Source organism: Hippocampus guttulatus, chromosome 7, assembly GCF_054856545.1.
Source record: "Hippocampus guttulatus isolate MCC_2025c chromosome 7, RoL_Hgut_1.0, whole genome shotgun sequence".
In the NCBI taxonomy this organism is placed as follows: Eukaryota; Metazoa; Chordata; class Actinopteri; order Syngnathiformes; family Syngnathidae; genus Hippocampus; species Hippocampus guttulatus.
Window position 1 is genome coordinate 19739050 of NC_141267.1, and position 19989 is coordinate 19759038.

The window sequence follows — 19989 nt, forward strand, 5'->3', positions numbered from 1 at the left end:
GCCAGGGTCTACTTACAAAAAGCATCCATGCTACTCCCTGGTAGGCCACGAGGCAACCACGTCCAAATATGGACACAATTGTCCGTGTGCCCTCCCCAACGGTGAAAACCAAGCGCAGTGTGAAAAAGGTAGTCAATTTTATGTTAAACTCAATGCTCAATATGCGACAGATGACCGACGTGTGCGGTAATGGCTCCACTTTTTCCGCGCCACTTTGCTCTACCTAACTACAAATACTTCCAATCACTCAAGTTTTTACCAGGCAAGTTTTGACCCCCTCGACTTGACCGCACAGAGTATAGTTTCTGGTGACAGTCCAGGCATCAGACCAGTTTCAGGCCTTCTGGCGGACAATTTAAGGTATGTGCAGTGCCACGGTGGCAGTCCGGCACAGGCGGTGTGACACGGTGCCGTCTCACCCCAGTTACTCGCTTTCACTCACTCGTTAAGTTTACCGGACGAGGAACTCTCTTCAGATGTGCTGGACTAGGCGTCAGGGCAGGCTCGGGCCTCCCCGCGTAGAACAAATGGGGTTTTCAAAGACTGGCGCAAACCCGCACAATGTCGCACCAGAATGAGATTACGGCACCACTTTCACCGCTGCCACTTTCAGAAAGGTCTGATCCTGCTCTGACGTGTCGCCCGTCAGATTCAAGAAAACGGTGTCGTTTTTCGAAACTTGCGTCCTGGTAGCTCTTTCACCCCCCACCCCCCCCTTGACTTTTCCTGACTTCGCCGCCTTGTACTACCTCACTGCAGACACATTTTGACAAAGCTGTCCGAACCACACGCGTTTAGTTGAAAATGACGGTCCAGACTTCTTGTGTTGAATAAAAGGTGTCAGGGGTGCAGCGATCTCACTCCGGCGCCCCGGTACTGCCTCTCCGCCTTAAAATCCCGCTCGGCAGCTGAAAGTGAACCCCTCGTGTCGCCGCCTCGGACTTTTCCTTCAAAGTGACGGGCCGCGCATCAGGCCTGCCCGCGCCGAACAAAAGGTGGCAGGAGCGCCGCCCGTCCCGCCGCGGCCCGCCACTGCCCTCTCCGCCTTAGATGCCCCCCGTGCAGCGGAAAGCGACCCCTCTGGACTTAAGGCAACGTCTCCTGCCGCCGTCGCCGAGAGAAAGTGACAAAGAGCCCGGCGGTTAGTTGGCCGATGTCATGAGTCGGAGTGACATTGCGGCGGGTCAGCAGTGGGTCGCCCATATTTTCCTTCCCCGCTCGCTTCCCCCAGGCAAGGAAATATGCTTAGACAAAACACATGAGGGAACTTCTGCGACTCTTGTCCAAACAATGGACTCTAATGACAACACTTTGGGGCCAGAGGCAGAACAAAATATCGGCGTACTGTATATCCGATCATTAACTCTACATACAGGCAGTGACAACTGCTTTCAACGCAACAGGGCGTGGATGTAACGTCTTCAATTTCCCACTTCAAATAATCACTTGTGTTGGTCTCGTCTTGGGCGGCCCGGTGGGCAAGTGGTTAGCGCTTCGACCTCAGTGCAGGGGTCGTGGGTTCGATTCCAGCTCCGGCCTCCCTGTGTGGAGTTTGCATGTTCTCCCCGGGCCTGCGTGGGTTTTCTCCGGGTACTCGGGTTTCCTCCCACATTCCAAAAACATGCATGGCAAGTTAATGAAACACTCAAAATTGTCTAAACGTGTGAGTGTGAGCGTGGATGATTGTTCGTCTGTGCGTGCCCTGCGATTGGCTGCCAACTGGTTCTGGGTGTCCCCTGCCTACTGTCCGAAGACGGCTGGGATAGGCTCCACCCCCCCCCCCCCCCCCACATGACCCTTGTGAGGTTAAAGCGTATCAGAAAATGGATGGATGGTCTCGTCTTGATATCGTCTCTCCTCCCTTTGTCAATCATCTTTGTAAAAGCTCAATAAGCTAAAAATGCTTAGCATACCTGATTCATCACCGCCATATTTCGGGGAGTGGGAGGGGACCTTTGGCGCTAAATAAGCTAATTACTCAAACGCTTGCTAATGCAATCTGACGCTGCCACGTGTGAAAACAAACGTTTGATGTAATTTGGGTTGGGATTTTCGTTCTCTCGTCTCGGTAGCGTCTTTCATCTCATTGTGAGTCATCGCTGTTGTAGCTAAATAGGCTAATGAGGCTGAGTTTAGCATGTCCAATCCATGTTTGGAGGGGGGAAGTATTTTTCTTGTCCCGCTAGCATCTCTCTTCTCTTTGACTCATTGCTCTTCACTCTTGTTCAGCTGTCGCGTGGCAAAATGAGCTAACGAGGCTAACTTTAGCATGTCCAATCCATCGCCACGCTCAAGAAATCTTTGATGTTATTTTCGTGGAACCACGTTTTTTTTTTTTTTTTTTTTTCGTTTGGCTAGCATCTCGTCTCTCTTTGTGAGTCATCATCGGGCATCGGGCGCTCTTCTTCATTTCGTCTCCTCAACTTCCTCCTCGTAAACGGCACAAGAGGTTTGTTTGTCAAGCTTCGTTAAGTCACCTTCTCCCCCCGCCCCCCCTCTTGTTTTTTTTTTTAATTCGCCGAAGGTGACTCATCCATTCGGCATTTCGTCCCGTCTTTCCTCCGGTCGCTCGCTCATTCGCTGGTCCCACAGCAGTAAAGCAGGCACCGAGCAGACGCGGCACTGAATCAACTCGGCAGTAAATTTAGCGGCGGCGAGTTCATCCTGCCAGGTCATAAATCGCGTGCAAAGCGCAGCCTGCCTCCCATCAACCCCGATCGGCCTCGCGGAAAACACGACGCGGAAAGGAAAGGAGAAAAAAAAAACACTAGGTGTAAAATGTGTGTCAAAAGAGGAGAGATGAAGTTATTCCCCCGGTTTGGAACGCTGCTGTGTTTTTATATGCGGGAAATCAGTGATGCAATCGAGAGCGGTTTTCGCATCATGGCGAGGAAAGAAAAAAAGTCTAGCGCAGATGTCGAGATGTTTAAATCGGAATAAGCACATGTAGGCAGCAGGGGTTCATTCAATCAAAGTTGGCATTTCAGGATGTCGTCATGTGTCAATCATTCGAGTAAGCGCCGAGTCAGATTTGGAGGTGTGAGGAACTTTGAATGTCAGGGTTTCGTTTCAAAAATCCTGTTTATTTATTTTTAATCTTCGTCTTTTTGGGCCAGGAAGGAATTTGTTTTAAAATTATATTTTTGAAAATTACTTTCTATTCAAAATTTTATTTTAAATAATACAATCAAGTCCAATTTGACCTGAAGAGACACTTTATTTATATACATTTACATGAGAATTAATGTCTTTTTTTTTTTTTAAAATATTGTGTATCGTCCAAAAAATAATTACATCTTTTGCGTAATATCCCACTGACTAGGCAATGTTTTGTCATAGCTATTATTTATTGAAATATAGACTGTATTTTATATTTGCTTTTTAAATTAATCATTTAAATTCAAATCTAGTGTTTTTTGTATTCTTTTGAATGATATGTATGATAATAAAATTTATTAAAATAAAGATACATAGCTTTGGGTAAAAATCAGGTTGCGCAATCACAAGACGTGTTGCTTTCATAACAAATGTTGCATGAATGGCAAAATTACACCAGTGGCCAATCATTTCCAGGCAGTTCTCATTGGAGCGTCTTACCTGTCAATCATTCCAGCAACACCGCGAATATATACAGTATATATATATATATATATATATTTTTTTTACGCGCATGTCATAAAGCAAAAGCGGGCCTCTTCTCCGTGTTTTTAATGCGAGTATTTTACTGCAGGAAATTGGTGATGCAAGTTTTAATGCGTTATGCAATCGCCAGCGGTTTTAACATCACAGCGGCAGTGAGGGGAGAAGAGGGAAAAAAAAGAGGAGGAGAAAGGGAGCGAGCTTGAATGTCGCGACGTATGAATCACGGAGGAGTTCGAGCAATAATTCCAAACATTTGGCGTGCGGGTGCAGCAGCGTCTCGCACGGAACAACACTGAATTAGGTTTATTTTGGTAACAATATTAGACAGCCTCATTAAGACGCCGTCATTATGTCCAACTACATTTATTTTTAGTCTGCTTCTCACGGAGTTACGAAGTACAACTTGAAGCGGGACACAAATTAGCTCAATGACCTTGAAACGGCCCGCGATGCGGACCTTTCTTCACCCCTCACTCGTCTTTGAATGTGGAGAATGGTGATATATAAAATTTATTTGTTATTATTATGACTTGTCGCAATACAAAATGTCATTTTATCGTCACTCGATGAATCGTCCGGGCGATATAATTGTGTTGTAGCCGACAAAAATCAACTGTTTTTGCAACATGTAATTAACACAGTATGACGCTGGTGTCAAACCCAAGGCCCCGGGGCCAGATCTGGCCCGCCACATCATTTGATGTGGCCCGCGAAAGCAAATCAAACATGTCAACTTTCACGATGCTTGCTAAAATCTGAACTGAAATTTCAAATTCTCATTTGTAATAAAGAAGCATGATACTGTCAGCATTTTCATGTTCCCAAACCCCTCATGACAGGAATTTAAACAATAGGTGAATAAACCGTTATTCTTGACTTCTTGATATGGTTTTAGTCATAACGGCCCTCCAACGGAAACTGTAACTAAAATCAAGCCCTCGACAAAAATGAGTTTGACACCCCTGCAGTATGACATAAGAAAAAAAATCTGTTGTAAATTTAAATAACAATTGTAATTGTAAATAAAAGTACACCACAAGGCCCCGTTGCTAACCAAAACAGCAGCATGTACAGAAGTCCCTCAACAGACCCCTTCTTTCATTATCTTGAAACAGTTCCAAGTTGACTCAAAGCGCGCGCGGCCTCGTCGGGCCCGAGTGCCACCAGAACACATGCTTGTGCCATTTTAACTCCCCGCTTACACGCTTTGTTTTGCCAACACGGCTCCTCGCATCCGCCAAAAGCTGTCAGACGTCGTTTAGCGTCCGGGCCCAGTCTCGGCGGACACTACGGCCTTCGCAGGAAGTAGTGGGGAGTGCAAGGAGTGGCGCTGGGTCGGGGGTGGGGGTGGGGGGTTCTCCATACAATTGACTTAAAGTGTGCGTCTGCGTGTGTGACCTACATTCACTTTACTGCCGAGACGTTTGTTTAGCCTTGTGGGCAAACACGCATTTGAGAGAGGAGAGGCGCATACAGTCAGTCAGTGTGCTTCAATACATCAGCGCCACCGCAGCGGTGCACGTATGGTGGCCTCTAGTGGCATGCCAGGTCTCAGCGGCAAAGCAAAGGGGTGTCAACAGATGGCTCGTGGGCCCGATAGTGGACCCTGATGTTCATGGGTTGTGATCATCAAGGGGGGGAAAAAAAATTATCTTAGGGCTTTTATTTTGAAAATGATCTTAATCTTGAAAGGCAAGGACCAGAAAAGGAAATTGTTGAAAATTTAAGTCCCAACATCACATTCGGAAACAAAAACCCTTTAATATTGGATGACAGGGATTGAAAAACAAACATTTTAAACAACTGATTTTAGTGTAGCAAATCCTTAAATGTATAAATCAACGACCAAAACATTTAACATTTGTTGGTGCTAGCATTTGAAAGTTGAATGATTTCAAAATAAAACTACCAACATTTTTTTTTTTATTATTTTGAAAATTGAGAACCAGAAACAACTCTTGCCAGTATTAGATTTCAAACTGAATGACTTGTGACCCCCCCCCCCCCCCCCAAAAGATCCCAACATCAACTCTACATTGTCTGTTTTGTTTAAAATAAATTGATGCATTCCATCAAAACTGTTTTGGAACTGCAACCGCTGCTTCAATGTACGTGTCGCCTGTCAAAATTGGCAAAGCATCATCGGCTAGGGGGTGGTGACCGAAGGTGAGGCTGTCAAGCATCACAGATTTTTTTCTTTTTTGGGGGTGCGTGAGGTGGAGAGTTTCGAGTACTGTTCTCATTACGCCGGGCCGCAGGAAGTGAAATCACATGCTCCAGTTAAGCTAAACAAGGGTAAGGTATTCATTCCCACAAGAAGAGAGCCAAGAGGCAGGGAAGGATGCGGATCAAGTACCGTTCTAACGTTGCAGATGTATTGTACCCCCCCCCCCCCCCCCCCTCCACCGATGTGCATTGGTGCCTGCGAGGTAAATAAAGCTGGCAGGCTCGCGGCATCCAGCTCATTAAAAAGCTTTTTTATCCATTTCCAACGAGCGCGCGGCGAGACTGCGGCGTGGACATTGTTTACACACAAACGCCGCCCGGGGAGTCGTGTTGATTTCTACGAGCGTCTCGCTTTTCATGAACTCCTTCAGCCACTCCAGGAGAGTGTTCAAGCCACGCGGCCGCAATGCCGCCGGTCCAAAACATGAAAGTCTGGCATCTGGCATATTGCGGGGCCCCAGGATGGCGTGACCGCCATCCCCAATCCAGCACTAAAAATAACATCCGGCCGCCAGGTGTACACAATTTGGCAAGTGGAAAATTCAAAGCTTTGTAACGCACTGAAATACTCTTTTTTTTTCGACATGTAATTTAATGTGGAAAAATAGCACTCTTAATATTGTACTTCATAAAATCAAACAGTAATGACATGATGACAATGTGAAGAATTCAACCATTGTAGTGGCATTTTTTGCTTTGATTCAATGGCCATTGTGCGGTCCGGACACCCTACGGAGGAAACTCATTTCAGCCGCTTGTATCCGGGATCTCGTTCTTTCGGTCACGACCCTTAGCCCGGCTTGAAGAAGCCAACAGCGCCACATCATCTGCAAAAAGCAGAGATGCAATGCTAACTAATTCACGAAAAAATCTGAATTTGTTGTGTCGATAAACCCCAGCAAAAGTTTGACAAATTAATTGAATTTGTCTTTTGTTGTACTGTGTTGCTTCTGCATCGAGATCTTCAGTACATTCGGGTTAACTCAAAGATCGTGTCCTCAATGTGTCGGTGACCTGACATACTAGCCTACGACCCCCGCGTGAGCTACGCCGGGGTGCTGATGAGCACGCAGACGTAGAATGTCAGCGCACACGCCGGCGACCGCCCCGCGTGGTTTGCCTCGCCCCGGCGCTCGGGGGCCCGACAGCGCGTGACTCTGCGCCGTGTTGGCCACACACCCACGATCGTGTTTGGAAACACTGAGGCGACGGGCCGGGGGGGGGGGGGATGGCAAATTTTGAAGGCAACTGAAGCATGTGCGCTTCAGCCTGCCCGAGCGTGCAAAACGGCTATGGCGGAGAACAGATCCAGGAAAAAGGGAAGGCTGTGGTACTTGTATCATCTTTCCACAAAAATCCAATTTATACATTGAAACCCTCAACAAAACAACAACAAAAACATTTCTTACGCATTATAAATCATAAAGTAAAATCGTGCTCTGGAATATTGTGCTGTGTAGAAACTCGGGCTTGACTTTTTATTTAATTGTGTTTTTTTAATTCCGCAAAATATTTGGCAGAGTAAAATTCGGATAACCGATTAATCAGACAATTAAAAAATATATATAATGAATAAAATAACTTTTTTTTTGGTCCCCCTAATGATTAAAACAATAAAGATATGAATAACTGAATGGCCAATTTATAAAGGGCGGGTCTTGGTCCCTAACCACCACAAATTGTTGACTGACTGTCGGCGAATAACAAAAGCGAAGGAGATTCCGCAGAAGCGATTCAACCCCGCCCCCACACTTCCCCAAACACACACACACATACATACATACATACATACACACACGTCCGCCGCTGCCTCCGCCACGGGCCGCCTGCCCAAGCGTCCTGGCGGGAGAAAGCCTGCAGTCATCACAAAGTGGAAATATTTACCACCACTCTCGCACTCCACTGTGGCTCTGAGGGCATCCGCAGCCTTGCCAGGCAATGTGAGGACATACCATCGCAAAAAAAAAAAAAAAACAACCTTCACCAGACTCGTGGCCTAAAATATCGAGGAGCATTTTGGCGAATCACTGACTTCGTTTGAGGAGCAACTTTCTCATTCTTAGGAGCAATTCTCCTTCACCCAAGCACTTAATTCCATTGTTAAACGGTTACGTGCCAATCTTGCGTTAGCTTAGCAATTAGCGTGGCTTTTCCGGCTTCTGTTGGTTACGACTCGTCATTTTAAAAATTTCGAACAACCCATTTCTGGCTCTTGGATAGCAAGGCGAAAATCCCCAAGGGTTTTTGGGGGGCTTTTTTTCACGCAAAAAGCCAAGCCTGGACTTATGTGTATACGTGTGTGTTTGCAGAACACACTGGAGACGTGCAGCATGTGTAGCAAGCCCATCATGGAGCGCATCTTGAGGGCCACGGGCAAGGCCTACCACCCTCACTGCTTTACCTGCGTGGTCTGCAAGCGCAGTCTGGACGGCGTGCCCTTCACTGTCGACGCCTCCAACCACATCCACTGCATACACGACTTCCACAAGTGAGGACGCCACACCAAACGAGGACCAATTGCAATAATAGTAGTGGTAGTCGAAGTACTTGCAGTAGTAGTGGTTTTAGTAGTAATATAATTAACAAACATTAAAAAGTAGCAATACCTTTTGTTGTTTGTGTTGTTGTGGCTGAGCAGGAAGTTTGCGCCCCGCTGCTGCGTGTGTTCTGAACCCATCATGCCCGCTCCCGGTCAGGAGGAGACGGTTCGCATCGTGGCTCTGGACAGAGACTTCCACGTCCACTGTTACCGCTGTGAAGTACGTACAACTACTTCTTAATACAGATTCACCTCACCAACGCTAACTGCACCTCCGAAAACATTCTACGTTTTGGGACATTTTTTCTCATGAAAAGTGTTGCGGTTTTCATTGATTAGCCTAGCTTGGCATGAATCCTAAGCTAAGATGTGATAGCATGCTAACATTGTCTGTGTTTTGGGGACAGGACTGCGGCTCTCTGCTGTCTGAGGGTGACAACCAGGGCTGTTACCCTCTGGATGGACACGTCCTGTGCAAGAACTGTAACACGGGACGTATCCAAGCGCTCTCTGCCAAGGCCACCACTGACCTCTGAACGGGCAACCAGTATTTTTCTTCTTCCTTCCTTTGACTTGCTAGCATACATGCTTTTCCTCGCGCGCTTCGATAAATACAATTAGAATTGCTGTATAATACAGCTAGCCTAGCTTAGCATAAAGATGGCTAACTGCTAAATAAATTAAAATTAACAATGACTATATTTGAACATAGATTACTAAAAACTGAAATTACAAATTGTCACAAAACGTATTTAAGGGCAGTAAAATCTATTTTGATTCCCAACAACACGCTTGCAAATTTTTAGCATTTGTCACCATTGTACCAACGCTATCATTTGCCATAGTCTTGGCTCCAAAGTTTACGACAAACCAAGATCGTGATGAAATCTACAATTAGCCAGCAGATTCTTAACATTTCCCACGTTTCGTGATGAGCTAGGCTAATCAGTATTGTCGCCTACCTTAGGAGCATTTTCAAAGCTATAGATATCATATTTTAGCATGTAGATTGGATCACGTTAGATTATGACTGTGTGACCAAACATGCCACATTTATGCTAAACTAGACTAATCAGCAAAAAGGCATCAACATTTTTGCCATTTTTGACGATTCCAACATTTTCTTTATCATTTTTACTGATCAAAATCATGCTAAAATTCGACTAACAAAGCCTCGCGTTTTAGCCTTTGTGCCTCTTCATGAACTATCATTCCTCCTATGCAGAAAAAAATATGCAACTTTCTCTTTGTTTACGTGTTATCAGAAACTTTGCCACTTACTTGGCTAATGTCAGTCGCATGGACACTTTATCAAAATTTTTATGGGTTAAGGATTTTTTTTTTTTTTTTTTTTTTTTTTTACATGTACAGAGCATACCATCCTCATTGCTATCTTTCTAACACCATCGGTACACCACCGCCTAACGCTACTACCAGTATTTCACTCGACTCATCGTTTCCCGTCTTTATACTAAGCAAAGCTAATAAGCAGACGATTCATTCTATCGTCATGATAGAAGCTACAAGTAGCCTAACTTAGCATGAAGGCAGCTTACTGAGAGTGCTATAGTTTGATTCGAAAAATGTAAGTCACACTTGCAGATTTATGTCACCATTATGCTAAGCTAGGCTATTTGGCAACTAGCTGCAGACATTTCAAGCTTAGGACAAGCTAACAGAATGCAGTTTGAGCATTTTTGAAGCTGCAGTTAGTGTAGCTTAGCATAAAGACAGCTAACTCGGGGAGCGTTGTAGTTTGACGACCAAGTGTACGACACCCCATCCTTACTGTTTCTCGCCGCTGTGCTCAGCAAGGCATGCCCAAGACTTGCAGTGGACATTTTCTTCGATCATAATAGATGCTAGTTATCCTAGCAGGAAAAAAAAACATGTATCTAAGAGAGAATTGTAGTTTTGGGGATTTTTGTTTTTTTATTTCCAAGTGTACGACACGCTCCCAGATTTTCATCATTTCCTGCCATTTATGCTAAGCTAGTCCAAACATATGACGGTAGCACTAAATGGTTCGCACATAATGAACGACGTAACGCGATTATTTTTTAAAATGTTAATGTTTTTTAATGCCGTTGTGTTGTTAGCTTGCTTTCTTTTTGTTTGAAAAAAAAAAAGTGCCTTTGCCCCTTTGTGACCAAAGTAAACAAAAAAGATGGCTTGCTGACACGCAACCACACCGTGGTGTTTGATTTTGTTTGCTTTTTTTCCCCTTCCATAATAATAAAAAATGCAACAGCATCTATTCTCTTTGTTGTTGTTGGTCATTAGGATGTTTGATTTTTCAAACAAGATCATAGTTAGCATATTAGCTGTTCTTCTGTTACGGGTTTTTTTTCTTTGCTTGTCTCCTTTAGGTGTGCTAACCTTATCAGCTACATCTTTCTTACCCTATTAGCTAAACTGATCTTGTGTTAGCTTTTTCGGCAGAGCCTAGTTAATAGGTGAGCTTGTCTCATGTCGGTATGTTAGCATTTTTTGAAGCGTGCTTGCCTTATCAGTGCTTCATTAACAAGTTAGCTTTTTCCTGGTCATAGTTAGGATATTGTCTTCTGTTAGCTACTTTTGCCAAAGTTTTTTTTTTAGCTTTTTCTTCCAAATCTATTGAGTAATATAGAGTCATTCCGTGTTTCTATCTGTGTTTTAGTTGCTGTTGCCGTGCCAGCACGACTGGAGATTTCCTGGTCATCTTTTTTTTCCCCCCATGTTCCTTGGCTCCTGCAGGCCAAAAAGCGCTGAGCTCGTTGTTCATGCGTTCGCGTGCGGTGCCTAAGTCGCCGGCGGCTCTCTGCTCGCTTTAGTGCGCATAAATCTGTTGTTTACAAACAAATTGATGAGTGATGCGCCCCCTGGCCAACACGGTGCACACCCTCCCTCCCCCTCCTCCATACTGTCCCCTCTTCTGCATAAATATCCCGCCGTGACTCCACTGTCTCTCTTTCTCTGCTGGCTCTTTTTCCCCCTCCTGCTTAAACGTTTTCTAGTACGCTGAATTATTCCGCAGGAAGCAGTGAAGAGGTACAGCGGGGTTAAAGGTGGATGAAAGAGGGAGAAAGGGGCTACATTCGAACGAAAGGGGGGATGAAACAGGAGGTCTCAGGGGTTGAAGAGTGGTGACAAAAGAAACTGTTTGTGAGCCTGTTTGCAACCTTTAACAAACCCTGACAAAAAAAAACAAAAAAACATTTGCGCGCAAACCGTCGCCACTAAGTGAGATGCGGGCTTTAGTTAGCATTGTGGGCTAGTCTTCGGTGAGATCACATTTAGCACTTTGATCTTTCATTCTAAAAGCACATTAGCTAGCACTTAGCACTTGGCATGTTAGCTTGTGTCCTATCAGCATTATACTTTCTTCAATGCGTTTTTAGTTGGCATCCTTTATTTCTCATTTGGCCTTTGTTTGTCCAGGCTTGGAAATTGAGAACTTTTTTTTTTTTTTTTACAAGTAGCTCAGTGGCCACCAACCAGAATGTTTTTGGGGTGCAAGTGGAAAATGTAGGGGTGCACACTTTAAGTTGCTTTGCGAAATAAATATTCACGTCACTCATTTTCACTATATTACTGATAAATGGGCTGAAGTGTGGATGCAGAGGTCTGTCAGCATCAAAAATATTCAAGAATCTTTTTTTTTTTTTTTTTAATCGGCAAATTTAGTGATCGCACAGTCACGAGTTGATGAAAAATTTACTTGCATTGTCTCAAATTTTAGGGGCAAATTGCCACCATTAAGGCGCAGTCTGGATCACTGTCATAGCTCCCTTGGCATTCGCACTGCACACTCAGGAGGTGCAGAATTTTATTCCCTCTGGATGCACATGTTGTTTGAAGCTTTTCAGAGATGAGAGAGTGGAGCAAGATTGAAATTTCCTTTGACCAGTACGAGGGTGCCGCGGATCAAAGATGTTGCGATGGCAGCATGCGTGACATCACTTAAGGTTGCTGCTAGCTGAGTTTGAGAGCAAAGAAGCGACTGCAATTTACAAACCGCCAAAAGTTCGTCCGCTAGCGAGTAACGCGCAGACAGAAACTTTTACTGTTCAATCTCAGACTATTAGCCGCTATGTTTTGGCAATTGTGTTAGCATCAGTGGTAGCGTTCTCTTTTAGCTTTGTAACGTTACCCTTTTTGTCTCTCCCTGTGACTCGTGTAGCAGAAAAGTGAGTATTTGTGTGACTTGTTGTCAAGGAAACTAGCATGCTGTGTTCTGTGATGTTCTTCATCCATATTAGCCACTCTATTAGCTCGATTATTAAACTGCTTAGGAGATGCCGCATTAGACGTTGTTTTAGTCAAGTGTAAGCGCTGTGACAAGCTGTCAAGGAAACCAGTGTACTGTTCCAGTCATTCCGGTATCGTCTTTGTCTTTCTTAACAGTTCCGCGCGAGAATGAAAAGGTTGAAAAGTGAAAGCCGGTGTTTCTCTTTCTTTTCTTAGCCCCGAGGTCGCAAGGTGCCGCCTCAAAAGACCTCCTTAAATCATGAGAACCGCGTTACCTTTCCGTAGCGCTCCCGCCCGTAAGTCACTAAAGTCGGAAGACTTATCCCAGATCCTCACGACGCTCCCGCCATGAATATCAAGCAGATGCCGCTCACTCCGCTAGCACTACTGAAGCGCTACGAGGATCACACTCTGTGAGAGTGCGGCAGGCCAGACAAAGGTCAGCTAGATAAATGATTCTTACGCCAAAAGTATGTAGTTTGATTTATATTAGCTCCTACTTTAGATGCCATGTTTTCCACTAGCTTCCCCGCTAAATTAGCCAGCATTTTATCTACTCTGTATAGCCGCTATTGCAGCTCCTTTTTACGCACTTCACGTCAGATTTGGATTCCTCGTTGAATTCACCTTTCCCAACAATTCAACTTAAAGTTTGATATTTTGTGTCGTGTCATCACTATCAACAAGTTCAGCAAATTTCATTCAAATCAAAATCCGCTCGGTTTTGGCATTGTCACCTCGATATTAGCCTGTATGCTAAGTACTATTTTAGCTGTTACCCTATCACCACTTCCGTTAGCAGGGTATTAGCATTAACTCCATTTCTTGCGAGTGTCTTGTGATTAATATCATTTCTTCACGTGACAATAAGTCCTGATGAAAAGTGATTTGAAAAGTTTCTCGATTTTCATTCAGATTCGCTGGTATCAGCTGTGTGTATCAACAATGATAATTGGGTTGAACTCCAGCTGCACTGTTCGATGTGTTCAATGTAAATATGTGCGCACTCAAGTCAATGAGTCTATTAGCGGTGTGTATATATTAATACAACTCTCAGCATGAATAACAATTTTCTCCACATGACATTTAATTGAATGTTCTCGTCCTTAACGTGTCCTGGTAAATTTCATGAGTGCAAAGCTATTGAAATAGATGTTTTATTTCTTGATATTAACAAAAAAGGTTTAATTTTTTTTTTTATTCTCTTGACAGACAATTATTTGTTTGTGAGTGGAGCTACAATTATTTTTATTTTTTTAAAAATCCTTTGGACACACAACAAAGACCAGAGCGATGAATTATTCACAGCAAATGTCCCCCAACGCTCTTTTGCTAACTCATCCAAGCCGAAAAACACCCAAACTCACACAACTTTTGTTAGCTCTTAGCCACACGGGGGAAGAAGCGTTGCGCATATCAGTCAAAATAACACAATAACTTCAATGTCATAATTAGTCATCTCTATTTTGATTCAATTCTCTCAAATAACTTTGAGATAGTACTAAAATTATATACATTTTTTATTATTTTGTTATTTCAACTGTAAGGGACCAAATCAATCAATCAATCAATTAAACACTTTTACTTTCAGTTGCTTTCAGCAGCATCAAATGATTTATCAAAAAATATTTAAATCAAATTAATTTACCAACCAATTATTTTGATTTTATTTAGTATATTACACCATATCGTGTGAAAAAAAATGTATAATTTAGCTTGAAAAATATACTAAATAATGTCATATTTACATTTCTAAAAAAATTATATATATTTTTTAACTATTAAAAAAATTATCAATGGGTTAATCCATGTATGTGTTTAATTAAATTAATCAAAGCAGCGGAACACACCAAAAAATTTGTCAATCCCGCTTTTTTTTCTTCAATGCATTCTCAGGGTTTTGGAACCACGAGATGAAGTTGTGCCACTGCTGTTTGACTTAATTCTACAATTTGTCCATTCACTTTCTGAGGTGATAAATACCTAAATGTCACTTAATGTATTCCTTCCAAAATAAATAAATAAAATAAAATAAACACTGTTCCCCCTGTTCCTCACGTCGTCTCACCCTGGCTGAGGTCTCATTTTATCCCCGGTTGATTTATGCGGACTGTTTTTTGTCGGGGATCAAGCGGCTGTGATTAAGGGGATTTGGGAGGAGAGGAAGTGTGTGTGTGTGTGTGTGTGTGTGTGTGTGTGTGTGTGTGTGTGTGTGTGTGTGTGTTTGTGTGCGTTGGGGGGGATTTGCTGGATTAGCAGTGCGGGGTTCGCGAGTGTGTGCGTGCACGCGCGTGTGTTAACAGCTGAATGTCACAGGTTGTGTGTACTATCATTGACTTTAGTCTGTGCACTGGATTAACGCAACATCAGCTACTGTCACGTCGGGAACAAATGTTTTATCATCGGCATGCTGCACAAGCGGAGAAATTGATTTTTAATTTTTTTTTTAAGTTAAAAATATTTTGCATGTCATCCATTTTTCAATTTGCATCTACTGGCTGTTATTTAATTTCAAATGTTTTTTTCTGTCTTGAGCAACTTTAAGGTGTACGAGGGAGGAACATGAGTCAGGGGCAGCGAGCATTTTCGAAACATACGAAGCGGATTTCATGTGTTGTGTAAACAATGAAAATTGACACAAAGTGTTATGGAACCATGTAAAAACATCAGGAAGGCATCTTAGTGTAGTGTGGAGTCGATGTAACATATTCAGGAATTTGTGCAAAAAAAAAAAACATGGTGAGGGTGTAGGAACGAAGAAGACAGGAAACGCTCGGGAGGAATGAAAAGAAGACAGGAAGTGCCTGGCAACATCACGAAAGCTAATCCAAAGCAAACAGGAAGTGAACAGGTGCAACGTGAAGCTGACAGGAAGTGCTCATGAGCAACGTAACGCAGACAGGAAGTGCTTAGGAGCAGAGTAAAACCTGCAAATTGAGATTTTGAGCAATGTAATGCGCACAGGAAATGCTTAACAGCAACAAGAAACACACACGGGCCCTACTTTGGAGCTATGTTTATCTTAAGAAACTGGTTGAAAACTAGCATTTATGCTAAGTCCGGCCCATTTACACTGTTTATTCTTGTGTTGATTCATGTGCACTTTCCCAATGAAATTAATAAATAGAAAAATAAAATAAGAGCTAAACAGCCAGAAAGTTCTTAGAAGCAGTGGCTGATCAATTGGCATTGATGTTTGTTCTTAAGAGGTTGTTCTTGTCTGCTAGCTTAAACCAAGGCTGCATCGGTTAGTTACTTGTGAAGACTGGGAAAATATCCCAAGATGCATTTCGCTTCAAAATGACTGAGTTATGAAGAACAGGACATTGGCCACTCGGTATCAAGCTCTGCGTTAAACTTGTTATCCTTGATTAAACGCCTCCCCCCCCCCCCCCCCCCCCGCTCTCCTCAACTCATCCCCTCTTAAAGTTTAATTACCCCTCCGTGTTTTTAGCATTAGCCTCCTCGCTGCTCGCCGGCCACGCGTGTTTTTTGCTCCGCGCCGCTCGTCAATGATTCACGACCTACACGCTGGAAGTCGTTTTGCAGATGTTGTGCTGTGGTTGGGCTTTTTGCATCGCACGCTTACAATCGCACAACACACACACACACACACACGTATCGATGCACGCGCGTAGCGCCGGCGGGAGCTTAAATTGTGGGTTAGTCTCGGATTTACATCTCGGAATGTGGCACCTAGGGCGGGAAAAATGTGAGTGATACCCGCTTGCATTTGAAGAAATCATTAAGAATTAAGAGCGTAAAGGACGACTGCGAGCTGGCACGGGAAAAAAAAGGCAGAGCACAGTCACGTGTTGTTGCGTGTAGTTGTCAGCTCTCTTAGGTGGAAGCCTTTGACTTGACACGGGAGAACGACGAGGCCAGAAATCGTCCGTCCTTGTTCCCAGAAAACATTGATGGGAAGCAGGCAGGAAGTGCTTGGAAATAACGTGACGTGAGCAAAAAGTACTTAATAGGAGCACAAAACAGACAGGAAGTGCTTCGGAACAATGGCTGCATCTCAATATGAAGAACGCAAGCCTCTTTGTAAATTGGAACGGCCGTGGACTCGTTAACCCCCCACCCCGACTCTGACGTATTTACGTGGTGGTAGCTAGCACGGAATGCATCTTGGTTTGTTTTCCTAGCCTAGCCGATGCATTCTTGGTTTAAGCTAGCAGACATCCAGTTACCCTGTGCGTTCTTGGTTTAAATATACTTTCGACTGGGCCAGTGCTTCCTCGGCCTGCGACTGATGACGTTTCGCAAGATCACAAGAATTGACAAAAAAAATTTGAGAAACAGCTACTTCCGGGAAGTGCTTAGGAGCAACATGAAGCAGGCAGAGGAAGTGCGATGAGCAGAAACCTGACACTGACAGGAAGCGTGTAAAGTTACTTGAAGCAGGCAGGAAGTGCCTCGGACCAAAATGAAGCAGGCAGGAAGTGTGATTAGCGGGAACTTGACACCGAGCGGGAACTTGACACCACAGAAACAATGTGAGACAAAATGGAAGACAGTACATAAGGAGTAATGACGTCACGGGTGTCAATCACGTCAAAACAGGATTGTGTGCATTGTTTGTTTTTGGCGATGTGTTTGAGTTTGTGTATGAGCGTCAGCCCCCCCCCCCCCCCCGGCAGGTGGCCAAGCCAGAGGAGAGATAAAGGATGATGAGTAGATGGATGAATAGAATGACGGGTGGATGGCATTCAGAGAGCTCTCAAGCCGCACGCACATGCTTTTTTTTTTCTTTTTTTTTTTACCTCGGCGCGTCTTGCCAGCCATCTGCTCTGACGTTGAAAGAAAAGCTCACTCGGGGAAGCTGCAGCAGACAACGTAGACATGTAGTTTAATTTTTTGTTTTTTCTTCGTTCAGTTTGTTTCAATTGGTTTTTATTAGTTTTTGTGTCTTGAGTCCAAAGGGGGGGGGGGGGGGTTACCTGGCTACTGTTACTTTGTTAGTGGCCCCCCCGAGCCCAAGTTTGTCCACCCCTCGGCTGAGGCTAAGTGTCAATCAAAGCACAAATATGAAGAAGACGATCCAACTTCCTGTGGGCGAAACCGTCGGCACGTGCGCGAGTAGCCTGCAAATTGACTTCCTGTCTTTCACCGCTCACTTCCTTTCAGCCTCTCTAATCAGCCACTCCTCACAAAAGGTCATTGGCATGTGTTAAGTGGAGTGTCCTGGTCTTATCTGCCTCATTCATAAGAGTTCATTTTGCCAACAATGTTATCACGGCGCGTCTGTCTGCTCATAATTGGCTTTTTTTAAATGCTTTTCACACTAAAAAGACGAGTAAAAAATAAATAAATAAATGGCACATGCCGTGAATTTTTTGTGTGTGTGTGTTGGGCGGTGGGGGGGGGGGGCACAGCCCTCCAAAAAGATGCCGACGCGTCGTTATTGTTCTGCTGTTTATATCTATTTACGGTGCTTAATACAATGATTCCCAGGCGCGACCTACTTAAGCGCAGCCTTTGGCAATCAGCTACAAAGTTAACGTGTGTGTTTGTGTGCGTGTGTGTGTGTGTGCGTGCGTGTGTGTAGGTGGAGGTTCAGAGGCCGCCTGTTTGTCTTCATTTAAGCAATGTTCTGTTGCCATAGGAGCGATGCTTCCTTTCTCTTCCCCAGCCTCAAATTGCAGAACTTGTCATTCATTGATGAGAAGGCGTCGAGATGGGTGGCGGTAGCGGCGAGGTTGTCCGGGTTTTTTATTTATTTATTCATTTATTTTCAGCTCTTCGACTCCTTTTGTTTTCTGTTATGATTATTTTTTTTAATCATATTTGTGATTATGTTTATTTCTATCGCACAAGGTAATGGAACAATGGGATTTAGGTTGAATCGATTTTATTGGAATGAGTGGAAATGTCCAGGCCTCCCTCCAAAAAAAAAAAAAAACAGCACAAATGTCGTTTTTTAAAAGAAAAAATAATGTATATCATTGTACTTAGCGGCCCGGTGCTCTAGTGGTTAGCGCGTTGACCTCACAGTGCAGAGGTCGTGCGTTCGATTCCGGGACCGGCCTCCCTGTGTGGAGTTTGCATGTTCTCCCCGTGCCTGCGTGGGTTTTGTGGGGGTCCGTAGGTGTGAGCGTGAGCATGGATGGTTGTTCGTCTCTGTGTGCCCTGCGATTGGCTGGCGACCGGTTCAGGGTGTCCCCCGAGACCGCTGGGATAGGCTCCGGCGTGCCCCGTTGACCTGTGTGAGGATAAAGCTGATCAGAAAATCACATCGTAATGACATCATGAAACAGAATGTTAAGACAAACACTGCTATTTTTATTTTTTATTTTTTGCTTCAATTTAACACACATTGTGTTGCTCCTTCTGTTGCGTGCGACTTGGCCCTTCACTGCTATCATACAGGGCTTCTACTTTAGATCATTACTCTCGAATCAAAGGGGGAAAAAAAATTTATTACCAAATGACAGAATACTTGTTAACTCATTCACTCCCAAAGACGTTTTTAAACGTCTTTTCAGACCTGGTCTAGAATTGGCTGGTACTGAATGAGTTAAGCATTAGAGTAGAGTTAAAAGAGTTAAAAAACAACAACAAAACTCGCCACTGGCAATGGAGAGGTGTCGCAGCATTATTTTAGTGATGGGTCCTCGCCGGTGAGTCATAATGTGCGCCACTTTGCACAATAGAAATAAACAGAACGTCTGGAAATAATCCACAGAGTCAACAAGGTCTACTTGCACAGTCTGCTGTGATCTCTCCTTTTGCACAATAACACTCAGCCCAATTGAAAAAGTGGGTCAGCCGAGCTATTCTTAGTAGCCCCCTCCAAACAAGCTACGCTAACATGAGTGAATCAACACGAAGGTGGAAATGAACTTTTTGGGGTTTTTTTTTTAATCCGGATGCTCGCTTCACTTCGGCAAGGCAAGAATGTTTTTTTTTCTTTTGGACATTTTCAAGCAAGTCTTCGCTCATTTCCTTGCCTCGCTACCGCAAATTAACTTTCATTGCCCCCCCATAAAAGAGACGAGCTGAAAGGGGAATGCTGGGAAGTGACACTGTGGGCGTATCAGAGGCATCATCATTCTCACGCGCCCGCACAAACCAAAAATGTGTCGAGTCAAGCAAAAAGAAGCGGTAATTATGACGTATACATGACATGCATGCATGACTGAGCATGCCTGAGGTGTTAAATCAATTATTAATAAACGGCGAGGGGAACGCTTGCTTTATGTACGCGTGACTGTGGATGCCGTGAACTTTTTTTTTTTTTACTCTGGTGGATTATTTGTAGCCGTTCTACTCATTTCTATTGTGCATGGTGGTGGTTATCACGAGGAACTACTGAGATGCGCGATTGTACTAAGTGTTCGACGCGGGTA

The 19989-nt window shown here is 44.0% G+C and overlaps 1 protein-coding gene across 8 annotated transcripts in view; it reads left to right on the plus strand.

Annotated features, from left to right (window-relative positions):
- The window catches only part of lpp (LIM domain containing preferred translocation partner in lipoma), a 91494-nt gene extending 80834 nt beyond the window's left edge, over positions 1–10660 (plus strand). For all 8 annotated transcript variants that reach the window (XM_086115076.1, XM_086115072.1, XM_086115075.1 and 5 more), the window contains 3 exons: positions 8178–8356; positions 8507–8627; positions 8815–10660. In XM_086115076.1, the coding sequence (XP_085971202.1) occupies positions 8178–8356; positions 8507–8627; positions 8815–8943 (429 nt within the window). In that variant the 3' untranslated portion in view covers positions 8944–10660. The remainder of the gene's footprint in view (positions 1–8177; positions 8357–8506; positions 8628–8814) is intronic.
- The last annotated feature ends 9329 nt before the right edge of the window (positions 10661–19989 follow it).